At 42.7% G+C, this 15260-nt stretch overlaps 1 protein-coding gene across 1 annotated transcript; it reads right to left on the reverse strand.

Annotated features, from left to right (window-relative positions):
* Positions 1-5715: 5715 nt before the first annotated feature.
* LOC141570615 (protein NDRG2-like) lies at positions 5716-7805 on the reverse strand. The gene is made up of 5 exons (XM_074328107.2): positions 7748-7805; positions 7445-7492; positions 7125-7160; positions 6919-6970; positions 5716-6690 (listed from the first exon to the last, which is right to left on the reverse strand). The coding sequence occupies exons 1-5, from the start codon at positions 7787-7789 to the stop codon at positions 6524-6526; spliced, it is 345 nt and encodes a 114-aa protein (XP_074184208.2). The 5' UTR covers positions 7790-7805; the 3' UTR covers positions 5716-6523.
* Positions 7806-15260: the final 7455 nt, after the last annotated feature.

Here is a 15260-nt window from a genome sequence, read left to right on the forward strand (position 1 = left end):
CAGATCCCCCACCCCTTGTTCTAGACTCTTCAAAATTTTAGGGGCACTTGTAAGATCTTAGGACCTCTCTGCAATTGTTAATAATTCTGTTTATATGTATATGATCTCTGATATCTGTGCTTGTCTGTGTTTTATATATAATATAGTGTTTTTGCCTCCAGATGGTATTACCAAGTTATGTTTGATTGGCTTAAAGAAAAAAAGATTAAGCACTTACGTAAATTTAAATAATAAAAAAAATTTTAATAATAAAAGTTTTTTCAGGATCATGTGATCTAAGAAAATATTTAATACTAAGCCTGTTTTAACTTTTGGATAAGTAGATATATCTTTTAAGGTTATTAACATTAAATATGGTACCTTTTGTTTTACTTGGGTTTACAAAAATAAATGTATGTTATCTCTGTCACAAAATTTGTCCAGAAAATAGCTTGGGTAATAATAAACTTTGAAATTTCATAGTATTGAGAACTAATAAATTGTTAACTGAGATAAGGTTTTAAATGAAACTATTCAGTAATAATTATGTAGTGTGGATGCTTGGACGTGGTTTCTCAGCATCTGTTGGTAAGAGTTTAGTTTTACTAAATTGTGTTAAAAGATAAAAATGATTGAATATTTAGGTATTTTAAAATGCTGATCTACTGAAATATTAATTGGAAGGTCTGAGTTCATCTATTTTTGGCTTCTTGTCACAGGAAAGCTAAAAGATAGATTAAGATCTGTTAATAAATATATTGTATTTTATTACAAAAGCCTACACTTTTGAAGGTTACAAAATATGTTCTTGGATTTGCCAATGGAAATGCTAATTGTTTGCTTTCAGTTGTCAGTAAAAGTTAAGGGTCTGAAGGTTATGGATTCTAATTAATATGAAAGGAAATGATGTGTGTTTTCAAGGAACATATAAGGTATGGAAATATATTTTTGAAGGAATTTAAAGAAAGTAGTTTGTCCTAAGGATGGTTATTTTTGAATGAGTGAGAGAAGACAAACTAAGAGGAACTGGGGAAGTTGTGGAAGGTTTGTAAAGGAAAATCTTGAGAGGATTTTATATATGGTTATGCTAAAAGTGATTAATTAAATCAATTTAAATATCAAAAGTAAGTTGGTACAAAATTAAGTTTTCTCTCTCTGCTAAGTAAGGCAAAGTTTGTTAGACTATTGGTCTGCTACTGATACTATGAAAGTCTTCTGCCCGAAGAGCAAAGATTATATGTGTCATCAAAATAATTTTCTATATTTTATGTTGTCTTAATTAGGTCTTTAGTTACTCAAGAAAACTAAGTCTAAGAACTAAGTTTTGCTAATAGTTATGTAAACTTCTGTATTTTAGGACGGCGAGAGCTTATGTGTCCTCCGCAGTGTCAGATATAGGCCAGTGTAAGGAAGCTTGTTTTCCCTAATCTTAAAGGATATTATAGTAACTCTGCTTATTGTAACATCCCAGATAAAGAGACTCAGATCGTAGAGGAGGCCAGGGAATTTGTTTAAGTGTCTTTAAAAACTGAGACAGGGAAGGTTTTTGTTAGCAGTTAATAGAAGGCCAAGGCTAGGGCCACCTCAGAGCCACGTAGCAGCACCAGAAGAGGAAAAGGATCCTGCTTTGAATGTGGAAGCCCAGGCCATTGGAGTAAGGAGTGTCCTAATCCTCTAACACAGCTGTGCCCCTTGTGCAAACTAAAAGGCACTGCAGGAAGGATTGTCCACTGTTCTGAAGGGAGCAGGGACCAACTCCTTCCCCGAAAATGGCTGTGACAGAGACAGGTCTGAGGGTCCCAGCAGCACCCCCCTCACACACACACACACCTGGAGAAAGAGGCTATTCTCATCACAGGGGACGAAATGTGGGTGACCCTTGATGTGACAGGTAAGCCTGTTAAACTATGGGAGCCATATATTCTGTCTTGACTGCTCACTCTGACCTGTTTTCTCTTAAACTTGCTCAGTTGTGTGGATAAATAAAGCCCCTAAATTTGGGCTCATACTCAAGCCTGTTCCTTACCATTGGTCTATAACTTACAGGAAATGTAAAATGAGCAAATCAGACTTAGAAATGACTCTGGAAAAGTTCTGTCAGGAGACCTCTAAGCCTGGGCTCTAATTGCTGCCCACTGCTTTGGATTCTGACCTCAATTCTATTATGTCCTATGTTGTTAACTTGGGAGAGTTTCAGCAGTCCCTTAGGAAATATGGGGGACCAGCACCTCCCCCAGACCGACCCCTCTACACGTTGTAGCCCTGGAAAGCCAGGGAACCAAGTACTATTAGAAGCCCAGAGGGGGAGAGGTCTCTAACAGACCGGTTAGCCCCTAAGCAGTTCTTCTGAGTAGCCCCAATGGTTATCGGTCTTCAGAGTCAGTAGCTGGGTCCACTTACCTCAAATCAAACCTATTTCATTTAAGTCTCCATAGGTCTCCTCCAGAAGGCAGACTGTCACTCCTGTTCATGTGAGCCAACTGAAGACCTTAGTTCCTCTTCAAACAGAAAGGCTGGAGCTACTCATTATTGCCTCTTGTGCCCCACCTGGGATGCCTCTTCCCTGGGCTCCGCTAGGGAGAGTAGGAAACTAATATGCCATAACCCCCCCCCCCCCCGTTATGATAGATGCCTATGGGCAGGAATGATGCCCTCTCTCAGTAGGATGCAGCCAAAAATGCTCCATCGTCCCCTACTCTTGCAACCATACTAATTTTATAGAAGTAAAATTAATAGAAAATGGGAGAATTGAAGCTAGGCCAGGTTGGGACCCCCATAGTAGAGCCCTCACCATGTCCCAGCCTCAACTTTCCTTGTCCTATAGCTTAATAGATCATCCCCCTGTGTCTTGAGCTCAGAATGTCTCCTGTCCCAGTTTCCTGTTTTAGGAAATTACCCTGAAACTTATGATTAATACCCCTAGACTTATTGATCACAATCTCAATGGTCTACCAGGCTACTCCCATCATTGTCCTGCGTTGCTGACTCTGCCAGAGAGCCACATTGCCAGTGGGAAAGCTCCATGCAGACCCCCGGAACCATCACGTAGCCTTTAGAGGAACGCCCAGATTTTCCCTTAAATACTCAAGCTGGTCTGAGAATGTTAAGCAGTATTTGGAAGTGTTAACCCACTGCCTTCTCAGACCACCGGTGCTCTGATAATAAACGCTTATTCTATGACCCAGCTCCTGCCCCAGACCATTGACTAAGCAGCGCAGGCAGCATGAGTCCCGGACTCAGTGGCCTCTGGTTTCAATTTCATTTCTGTCTCTGTTCATCCCATTCCCCTCCGCACAAACTAACATATGCAAACCTTCTCACAAGCCTAGCTTATACACCCAGGGATCAGTGAGAAGCCAAGCTAAAGGCAAAACTAAAAAAAAAATTCTGACTCAGGAAATAGTTTTCCTGAAGCACCATCCTATCCTGCTTCCCTTCAGTATTCAACGCACTCACACGCAGCACACCAAGAATAGGGCCTGTGTTATAATAAGAATAGTTTCCACACAGCATCGCTATGGGTCGGGCACTGTACTGTCGCTTCCACGTGCATTATCTCACCCCCCAAGCCCGTCAGATAGATACCATCCCCATTGTAAGTCCAGGGAAGCGCAGGCAGGAAACAAGTAACTTGAGCATATAGCTAGCTGGGCTTTAAACCCATGTTTCTGTGACTAAGGAAAGCTCAGTATACAGATTCTCTTCTGACCTTTACCTTCTCCACCTTTACCTTACCTATACCTCCCACTTCATATGTTAGGGTATCTGGAGAAGGCAGAGAGCACGTTGGACCACTGAGCAAGTTTAACAAAGGGAGCATACAGAAGGTGTAGGCAGGGTTAGGATGGAGCAGCTAACACCCTGGGACTGGGTAAGAGCAATGCTGTCACCTGGGCTGAAGACAAGGAGCAGTCACTGGAAACTCAAAAGGGCCATGCACTGAGAGCTATGGCCTTTGGTAGGGTGCTACAGCCAGCCTGCGGGGCTGCACAAGGAGTGATCTAGAGCTTAATCTCTCCTGCTACAGTTTCACTGTTTGGGTACCTTCAGGTAATCTCTTCATGAGTTCCACAGTTTTCACGCTGACACCACAAGGCTCGCGTCACTATATTCCTCCTTCTTATTCTCCTTCCCATCGAATCCTCTCTTAGCTCTCTTGGGCTTCTGTCCCTAAAGTCGGGGGAGCACATTCCTTGAGAATGAGAAGAAGAGAGAACCAGGAGGCCTACGCCTGAAGCAGAGACAAAAAGTGGGATTTGTGGTTCAGCTTCTGTGAAGTCTCCCCACCTCTCCTCCTGAGCCTCTGAGCTCTGACCTTGAGAGTGGGCAGGAGCCACAGACCACGGAATCAGGCCCTCCCTATGTAGCTACTGTGTAGAAGCACAAGGAACATGGGAGATTTAGAAAGGGAACTGGGAACTGGGGAAAGTTAGAAGAACCATGGCTACCACAGGGGGGCACTGCGTCCCCATGGGCTCTCCTGGATTGTCTAGGACCAACAAAGTGAGGTCAGACAAGGGCAGCAAACCCCACCCTTGCTGCCAGCAGAGAGCATCTCTCCCTCCACCTAACTCTGGGTTTCTTATGTAGGGACGTCTACAGGAGAGACACACATGGTCACCACCCATTTCACACACCACCTCCATGACAGGTACATATCACGCACTTACATATGTGCACAAAAATGAGGTTCTCTCCCTCTTCTAAAGATTCCCCTGCTAGCAGTGTTATCTGTGCAGGTGGATGTACTAAGACCCACCTTCCCTTCCATAAGGCACAGCTATTACGCAGCTACAGCCTCACCCTTCCTGATCCTCGCCTACTGCGTTTACAATAGACTCAGTCCTGAGAGTGATGAAATGCTCAAAAACCACGGACGTGTTCCAGGCTCTACTTCCATGTCAGCGTATCAGCACTGGACATCGAGCTGCATTAGTCGTCAGCTCAGTTTCACGGAGGAAAGTGTACAATTGCCTGTGGGGTTTCTATAATCTGGCAAATGACCTTGTAATATTCAACCCACAGTCCTCCGGCCAATAACACTATAAAGTGCCTTTTCATTTTTACTTGTTGTGCCCCAAGAGCCCCAGAATCAGCCTGCAACGGCCACAAAATATCAAGTCCTCTTCATGATTATTGTTCACACTTGAAAGCTTCTCAGAGAACCACACAGTCTAACTCCCCGAATTCTTGGATTCACTGGGAGGAGGATTCCTGACAGGAAACCCTCCTTGCTGCTGGGACTCATCTGAAGGAGTCTTTAGATTGGGATCAACCGTGAAAAACCCAACCCTGCTAGTAACTGGATGAGTCCTGGTCTGCTGATTGTGCTGACCCCCAACGCCCTGGGGTCGCCTAAAATGGAATCCAGGTGACCCCTGGAGGATCCTGCAGGAAGGTGGGTCACGAGATGTCCTTGGGCACGTCAGCTTTCTGTACTTCGGCTTTAAGATCATGATGTTGGTGACGTCTCTGAAATCCTATGCATTTCTCAGTATCTGATACCGAAGTCTTCTAAGATCTCAGTAGTTCCTCTCCCAAGATGTAAAGGTACTACCAATATCAAGGACAACACCAATCTGCTGAATAGGTATTACGTCGTCACATTTAGTGAAGTGTCTATGCTCTACGGGCCCCCTCCTATGGCTTATGTCACTTCGAGAATGTGAGAGTTGGTCAGGAAGAAGGTGGGAAAGGGGCACGACGCAGGCATATTCAGACAAAGAATAATGGTGATCAGATTCCTCTACAGTTTATTGTTACAGCAGAAGTTGTGGGAGACAGGAGAGCACCTTCCACACATAACACACTGTGGTCAGAGCCCCAAAATAGCCCTTTCCACTCCTATGCCAAGCCCTAAGCAGCCCTGCCCCAGCTTGGTTCCTACCCGCTTCCCACTCTAGACACACTGTCTCGATAGCTACCAGTTAGTGCAGCCAATGGCCCCAGGCCCCTTCCTATTGCCTCAGCTCCAGCCCTTTCCTCAAACTTGTTCATTGCCCACCACCTCCCAGTCCAACTTCCATTCACACACTGGATGTTTCTCTCACATCCTGAGGACAACTAACCCAGCAGCAAGCCTCCCCTGACACATTCATTTAGGCCCATACCCTTCAGAGACCTGAAGGGTTAATGAGAAGCCATGTCCGCTTTGGTGAATGGAGACCCAGCCCTATCCTTGCAATGGGATGAGTAGGGAGAGTCTGGGGGAGGCACCACGGACAACTACAGCAACCTCTTATCCCTCATCTACAGACACCTAGATTAGGGAGAGGGGACACATGCCCTCTCCGCCTTAACACAAGAATGAGGGAAAGGGATCATTTAGGGGTCTGGGTCCCTAAGAGATATTAAGATCTCTCTCTCAGCTGAGAGAAATCACAAGTTAGAGGTCAAGGTTAGGGAAGCAATCAAAGATCAAGGTCATGTCCCCACATGATCTGCCCATCTTCCCTTGCTCACTCTGGTCCAGTGCCCTATGCACCTCCCAGGTTAGTGCTGGGGGAGGTGAGGGTGGGTCCCACACCAGGGCAACAAGGGCCACTCAACAGGAGACCTCTGTGGTGTGCCCTGGGGGCCCTGAAGGGAGAGTCCCAGACTCGCTGCTCTGGGACAGGGTGCGAGAGCGGGACCGGTTGCCATCAAAGGATGCCGCACTGGTCAGGGAGGCTGTGCGAGAACGGGACAGGCGAGTCATACAGGAAGAGGCCACTGTGGAGAGAGAAGGATAAGTAGGCAGTCAGAGAGGAGGTAACTCAGAGTGGGGTGCTTGGGTGGAGACGAGAGTTACAAATGGGACCAGGGAATCAATGAGCTTGATTTGGCAGGTGGTGGTTAAGTCCAGGAATTAGCCTAAAATGCTTCCTCCCCTCAGTGGCCAACCTTCCTCCTATGTAGCAATCCCTCACCCTCATGATAGCCTCTGACCCCCATACTCACTGTAGCCCATGCCTTGCAGGAAGTACTTGATGGCCTCGGTCAGCTTGCCTGGCTGTGGAAGTAAGAAGAGGAGAGGGAGACAGTGAGGTGAGGTTAGGAGCTGCACTGGAGCCCCAGGCCCTGCAGGTTGGGGATGGGTTGTATGGCAAAGGGTGTATAGCCCAGTGCCACTAATATCCCATCCCATGGATGGCAGGGGTACCCACCTGAGTCAGCTGGGGCTGACCTCCAGAGTCGGCCATCTGTTCAGGAGAGAGACACCCAAAAAAAGTGATACACACATGAATAAAGTGAGCCAGGCTGGGAGGCAGAAAAGGGTCTCTTCCCTGCTTCCCTATAGGGGTTTTTTGTTATATTGGTTTTTGTTTGTTTGTTTGTTTGTTTGTTTTTGTTTCTGTTTTTACTTTGTGCATTGCACTGGCTCCCAGGCAGGACCCTGGAGGCCTAGGCCTGGAAGCTGAATCTAGGATTCAGGATCTATGGCTCTGGACAGGAGTCAGGCTGGGCATGGAGTAGGGTGACTGACCTTGAGGAAAGAGGTCTGGATGGGGTCCAGCTTGGAGTTACATTCCACCTGGAGTGAGCAGGAAGTTGAATGAATGAGGTCACACTCACTGTGGCCCCTCCCGTCCAAAGGACCCAGGGACCCAGACCCCAGTTCCTTTCTTATCAGCCCCTACCCATTTCCTTTTTCCCAAGAATCAATCTCTTACGTACCAAAGTTACTCTCCCTGTCCCAAACTGAGCTTGCCTCTTGGCAAGATACTCCTCTTAACCACCACCCTAGGACTCCAAACCTTCCTCACCCACCCCCAAATTCCCTACTGACCACTGCATCTTCATGGGGTGCTTGGTCTCCTACCACCAGCATCACAGGGCACCTAGAGGCACAGTGTCAGGGAGGAGGTAGTGAGCCCTGGCATTCCCTCACCCACCTCCTTCCCAGAAGAGCAGCTGGAAAAATGTCTGGCTCCAAAGAGGAAACAGCCTTCGGAACCCCACTTAATGCACCAAGAGGATTCAAAGGGGGAAGACCTAGAGAGCAATTATTTGCTAAATGGGATGGAGTGGGGCCCTGCCCAAAAAGACCAGGGAGGTAGAAAAAATGACCAGAGCTTTGGTCGCCATGCAAAGTTGTACTGTCTTCCAAGCTCCTTCCAACTTGATTTATACATTCCCCTGCAATCTTCCCTCTCCCACAGACAGTTTCACCCACCCAAGAAGATGACCATGTCCAGTTGGCTGTTGTTTTTGTTTTGTTTTGAGGCAGCAAAAGTTATTCTCAGAGACTGAGTTGTCTTTGCCAGCAATTTATTTAACACAGGTTCACCGTGGGAATTATAATCAATTTATAAGCCGATAGCATACAGGAAAATATTTCTTAATAAGCCAAATAAAGAAATAACATACTCCAAACAAATGACAGATTAATCACATTACTGTTTAGACAAAGGGAGGTGAAGAAATAAAGTCCAAATTTAATATGAGGTGTACTTTTTTATACAAGTGGGCACTTTAGTGAGCCAGAGTCCAACCTACAGCTGATTTCCAGCTGCTGGTACAAATGTAAAAGTCTCCTGTTGCTAGAACACGTTGCTAGGGAACTAGGGTGCCAGTGTTGTTAGGCAGGGCATTCTCTTTCATGGGACCCCTACAAGGTTTATCACCACTGTCTGCAAGGAGTGCCTCCCCAAGACAGGAGTGAATTAATGCCCCAAGGATTTTTGGAGAGTTTTGGGGTTAATGAGGAATCACCTGGCCCAAACAAAACTCTCAAGTAGAGCTCACAAACTCTCAGTATTTATAGTCCAAATGTCCCCTTGCCGTAGTTGCTTTTCAACATGTTCTTATCCATGAGCCTGCAGCAGAGCCCCTCACTGCTTATATGACAACAAATGCAGAATGATGACATCCCAGCATGACTTACTTATATCAAAGCAACTTTTTGTCCTTTGTCATAAACAAGCGGATTAAAACAACTTTACTTAAGTCAAAAACAAGTGGCTTTATGGATTTGAAATCATATTAAACCTATACACACATTGTCCATCCACTGGCTCTGAATCCTAGATGGAGGCCCAGAACTTCAGCTCACACCATGGCAACAGACACTCAGCCCCATGTCTCAACTCCCCAACCCCACAACCCTTCTCTTCCCAGTCTTTCCCATTTGATTTCACCCTTGTGAAAGTTCCCCTCTAACAAATAGATGGGGTGAGAGAATGATACGCCAACTTGGCATATTCAATTTAAGTATTATTTAGAGGGGGAAAAGGAAAAATTAACTCTTTGTGTCTTGCTCTTTGATTCCAAAAGTGAATCTACATTCCTGATTTTTCAAAGACATTTGATACATATATCTGGAGGCCTATACTTCTCAACTCAAAAGACTAATCTGTCCTCAATTGTTTTTATAACTCAGGTGTATCACTTAGCATGACAACTTATCTTTGTTCAGGAGGAAAAATTTTCCTTTACCCTTCTAAGTTCTTCTGGCTGGTCTAACAATTAAATTGACATAACACCGTTTAGCGGGAGAAAAACAAATAAAATTTTAATAACATGTATATATCCTGTATAGATGTGTCGACATAAGAACGTCCAAACCTGTAGAGAATTTTTAAAGAGTTTATTTGAGCCAAACTAATGAGATGCAGGAAGCAAGATCTCAAATGCCCCATAAAAGGACAATTTTGCAGTTCTTTTTATATATTTGGAATTAAGAGGGAATATAAGGACGTTTACATCATGAAGTTGGGAGAAAGCAAGCCAGGGAAATCTCTATGATTAGATTACAGGGTAGTTAACAAGATTATGTGCTCTTCTGAACGTGGTTACACCTCTGAGGGATCTGAAAAAGGCATTTCAAAAGTGTATAACCTAGATGCACAAAAACAATGGACAGGACTCACTTAAGATGAACATAAACATTTTATAGGCCTGGGGAGAGACTACCCACCAATACCTGCCCAGTGAGGATTTTATGATCAGATCATCCTGTGAGTTACTTTCTGTTAGATTTATTACAATGCCCCTTTTTCTATCCACATATGGGAGAAACCCTGGAAAACTGAGTAATTGCCAAAATTGCAGACGCCATTGCCTTAAATATCACCTTCAGCTGAAGACAAAAGATATTGGTAGTGGGGGAGTCAGTTATGGGAGATTAGCAGGAAAAGCACAGTAAACAAGGGTAAGATTGTTATGCAAATTTGAGTCCATGCTTTTTAGATTGATAATAGTTTCTAGAGATGTAGAGACTTCCTCCTCTTCCTAGTACATCAAGGAAGACACCCTGACAAAGGGAGATTTCCTTTATGAATGTAAATGTCATTTAGAGAGGGTAACTTCTGCTTGGTTTTCCCATATGTGTTGTTTCTTAAAAGTTAACCAGCTTAAAATAATCCTTATGCCAAAGAGAGATATTTTGGAGTGTCATGTTCTGTTCCCCTACATCTTCATAAAGTGGGTCACTTTAATAATGCAAAATAAAAAAAATGCAAAATAGTTGTTGAGAATTTTAATTCAAAACCTTTACGTTACATCGTTACAGCCTTGAGTGGAAGACAGGTAGCACTCTATATTTGTGACTGCAGATATTATACCAACTTCCTGAGTATAAACATGGGTTCTTTGATCCTACCTCTTCCATCCTCAAACTCTACTCCTAGTTTCATGGAATGTGAGTTTGGAGCTTTCTAACTTAGCTTCCAACTACAATTAAACACAAGACCATGCACATAGCTGTAGCTTACTAATTATTTCTTGTTTGATAGATGTAGCCCAAAACAATTAAAATTTTAAAAAATAAATTTGAATCAATAATACCTAGCAATGTTGTCTGCTCTCATGCTTAGAACACCAATCTGGCGGCCTTCAGCAGGCACTGATCCAGAAAACTTCCTGAAGGTATTGTTTACTTCTTTCCTTTTACTCATTTCTTGAAAGTTTCAACGTGGAATTTTGAACAATAACATAGATAGTCAATTTAGGTTGTAAAACAAAATTAATTTTAAATTGTAATAATGAATAAAAGCATTTATTTCAGTAAAAATCGCTGCAGCCCAGGAGACACAGATTGACGTAGGAACCTTAATTGTGGTCTTCCGAAACAAAGGAAAAAACTTTGCTTTGACATCTTTCTCCACGCTCCAAAGGACACTCTCTTGCTCATCCCTCTCAGTTTTCCAATTTCCTCTACTCCTCACCCGCCCCCCACTGATTTCATGTGTAGGAATCAAGAGGGCTTTCATGCAAGAGAGAAGTAAGAGACACAACTTTGCCAGGCAGTCTCATGTGAGTTAATGAATTGACCTGGAAAACAACGTGTAGAAAGGAGGGAAGGGGTTAGCAATGATTCTTGGGGGAAATCCATACTTAAGGGATAAAAAGAGGAAGACATGACAAAAAGGGAAACCTGGTAGGTGTCAAGAAAACAGGAAGGAACCTGGAGGACTGGAGAGTCACAGGGAGAAGGGAGGAAAGAATTTTGAGAATCAAGAGATTCTTGGTATCGGCAAACATGTAAGAGAAGCCAAGAAAGCTAAGAATTGCAATGAGGCTATTGGATTTTGCTTTTAGGAGTTAAATGATAATTTTCTTTTATAAAGAAACTTCCTGCCCATAGTTCCCATTTTGGTCAGTTTCATGCAAATGAGTTTTCCAAATCCTGTAGTTCTGATTGGTCCAAATAGTGCAGTTCTGATTGATTGGTATAGATGTAAATGAGGATACAATTTGTGCAGTCCTGATTGAATGGGGCAGATGTCCCTCCATTGGTCAAAAGACAAAACCAAAAACTTTCCTATACTGATTGAGTAAGGTGGTGTAAACAGGCAGAAGCACAGTACAGGAGGTTGAGATCTCAGCCTCTGGCTTTTCCCGAAATGCAAAGTGTGTGAGAGGCCTCTGCCAGCAATAGCCACGAGACTCTGGTTATGAATTTGGGCCCAGGTAACAAGAAGTCCGTTTTGACAGATGTAATTCTAATCAGGTTTATTTTAACCTCGAATACCACACTGAAACTTACTGAACTAAATGATCTCGGGATGTCCTGAGGCTTCTATTTTGAGTTCTTTCTTGGCACCATTTTAGTAGGCACTTAAAACTGGGAATTTTTAAAGCTTGGATGAGATGCAGAATAATTTTCTGTTATGCATGACTGAGATGCAGGAAAAATATTTCAGAGGAAGAAAGCTGTCTCCAAGTGGTTGTAAGAATAATTTGGGACAGGGCTGATGGAGAATTTCATTTTAGCAGCATTAATATGTGGAACAAAATACTAAAATTTTGCTTTCACGTGTTGTATAGTTGTAATCATACCCAACAACTGTGATTAATACATATTTTGGTTTGCACCTCAAGAATTCTCACTCATATGCCTGCATTATTCTTTAAATACAGTTGATCCTTAAATAATGGAGTGTGGGGAGGAGTTAGGGGCACCAGCCTGCCGCACGGTCAAATCTGTGTATAATCTTTGACTCCCCAAATACTTAGTTTGACTACAGTCCTTGGTACCTGCAGGGGATTGGTTTCAGGGGATCACACCTCACAGGGTGATCTGATCATAAATCTGCAGGGGATTGGGCATCTGTAGATACGCAAATCCTCAGATGCTCAAGTCCCTTATATAAAAAGGCGTAGAACAACGCATACAGTCTGAATCTACAACTATAGATCTCCAATTGCAGATGAAAAATCCTGTTTTCTATCCATAGTTGATTAAATCCTCAGATGTGAAACCCAGAGACACAGAGGGCTGGCTGTATATTTATTGGAAAAACAAATCCATGTATAAGTGGGCACACACAACTCAAACTGGTGTTGTTCAAGGGTTAACTGTGTAAGTTAAATGAAAGAATTTCAGTATATTGTTGTTTGTTATCCATTCCTCAGAGGTAGATAGAGCCCAGGGAAGAGTCCTTTGTAAATACACTCTAATAATGACCCAGAACAGTTAATTTATGCACAAAATTTGCCATAATTTTTTCTATTGGTAGCTTCTTTTACACATTGATGGCAAGAAAATTAAGAGCCTCCATTAAAAATATGGGGTTTCAAAATAAAAATCCAAGACTTAGATGCAACCCAGTCAAGCATATTGTTCTCTTGGGCTGTGGCTGGTCAGCCTCTCTCCAGCAAAGCGCCAAGATAATTTCAGAGAATATTACACTGAAAAATATTGCTGCTATATATACTGGCAGAAAGCACTGCCTGGGAAGGAAAATCATCTTATCCCAGAAGCCTGCAGAAATTGCCCAGTGAGAAAAATGAAGTACATCCAACATGGCAAACCAAAACAATGGAAGTAAGGGCACATCTAACAAAGGCTTTCAAAGCAAATTTTAAAATTTCTTTTGAAAATTTGTGAGTCCTGCAGAGACCCTACACCGTAAGGCTGAGAAGGGTGGGGAAGAAGGGGTTCTCTCTCTTTAATTCTTGTAATGAACACTTCAAAGGAAAGTTTAAGCAACAATTTTTGGTATTGAAGGACAAGTCCATTTAAAAGTGAATTATAAAAGCAGGGCCATAATTTAAAGTAAATCAATGGACAGTTTCCCAGCTAGCTAATGGTGAAGTTGATGTGTTCCTTGTTCTCTCTCCTTGACTTCTTTGTACTAGTAAATTCTGTTGAAATCCTGGCCCTCTTCGGCCCTGGTCACAGCACATGCCTTGTTCTTTTCCTTCCTCTCCAATCATGTTCTCTTATCTGTGTGTTACCTACTATCCCCCTGTGATCATTAATTCCATCAAGGCTTCCACTTATATAAAGTCATGGAAATCCTTCTCCTTAATTCTATGATTTTCCACATCAAATCTAATATCTAGAATACACACAGCATCTTCTTTCCAAAACCTGCAGTGCCTCCTGACTGTTCTAGTTCAGGCAAAGGCACATTCATCCTTCCAATCACTCAGACCCACAGCCCCAGCCAACTGATTATCTCACACTTATGTCCCTCATCCAGTTAGACACCAACCCTTCTAGATTTTTCCACTGTAGTATCATTTAACAGTGTTTATTTGGGTGATGGGATTGTATAATAAGTATATATTAATCATTTAAACTCACACACACTGCATTTCTAATGTACATATACCGTGTTTCCCCAAAAATAAGACCTAGCCGGGCCATCAGCTCTCTAAAGCGTCTTTTGGAGCAAAAGTTAATGTAAGACCTGGTCTTATTTTACTATAATATAAGACCAGGTCTTTATAATATGATGATATGATATGATATGATATGATATGATATGATATGATATGATATGATATGATATATGATACAATACCAGGTCTTATATTAATTTTTGCTCCAAAAGATGCATTAGAGCTGATGGTCCTGGCTAGGTCTTATTTTCAGGGAAACACGGTAGACAATGCATTTTCCTATAATTCAATATCTTCTATCTGTCCCTTTCTTATCACATTGTGAAGCTTTGTATTCATCTTGACTTCATCCTCAGCTCATTTCACGTGTCTTCCCACTTCCATCCTGTCCATTGGAAGCAAATAACCTCACTTTAACTTGGCTAAATTTGAAAGTTTCCCATGTGTGTTCTCTCCACTGCCATTCTTAAAAACCTCAAAATTTCCCAGAGTTCTCAAATATTCTTCCCTCCTATTTTCCAATTGGTCCTGATTCTTTGCCTTCATATCTGTTTTTGGATCTTGGCCCATCAATGGATTATATCCCCTATCTCTTTCTCTGGCATCTTCTACCTCTTTCTGGAAAAAACAACTTCCCTTCAACCTACAACATTCTCAAGTACTTCATCAAGAAAAAAAAAAGGCTTCTTTAGCTCAGCTAATCTCTCAAGGCCAAACCTGCCTTTTTCCTAGGTCATTTTTCTTGAGAGAAGTTGCCTTCCCTTCCTAACTTCCTCCTAATTCCTCAATTCATTGTAGTATTTTCAGTCTTTAGAACTCTACTGAAGTAGCCGTCTTGAAGATCATTATTTAACTCCTAAGAACGAAATCCAATAGCCTCATTGCAATTCTTAGCGTTCTCTGAGACACTTGCCACTACTAACAACTCCTTGATTCTCAAAATGTTTTCTCCCTGGGTCCTGTGACTCTCCAGTCCTCCAAGTTCTTTCTTATTTTGTTGACATCTACCAGTGAGACAGGTTAGTTACCATGATGTTAGGGAGATAGGGAGGTCCCTGGTAGAATAAACTAAGACAGCCATATCCTGAAACTTCAGGTTCTGAATAACTCCTTTACTCCAGAACAAAGTGTAACAGTGCCTGGAGGTTAATAAATTATCTTGTAAAATTCCTTTTGCTAGACAAACGGAATAGATCTGATAGAGAGGAATGGGTTCGTTAATCCCTTTA

This window comes from Rhinolophus sinicus, chromosome 3, assembly GCF_057876585.1.
Source record: "Rhinolophus sinicus isolate RSI-liver-muscle chromosome 3, RSI-T2T, whole genome shotgun sequence".
Taxonomy (NCBI): Eukaryota; Metazoa; Chordata; class Mammalia; order Chiroptera; family Rhinolophidae; genus Rhinolophus; species Rhinolophus sinicus.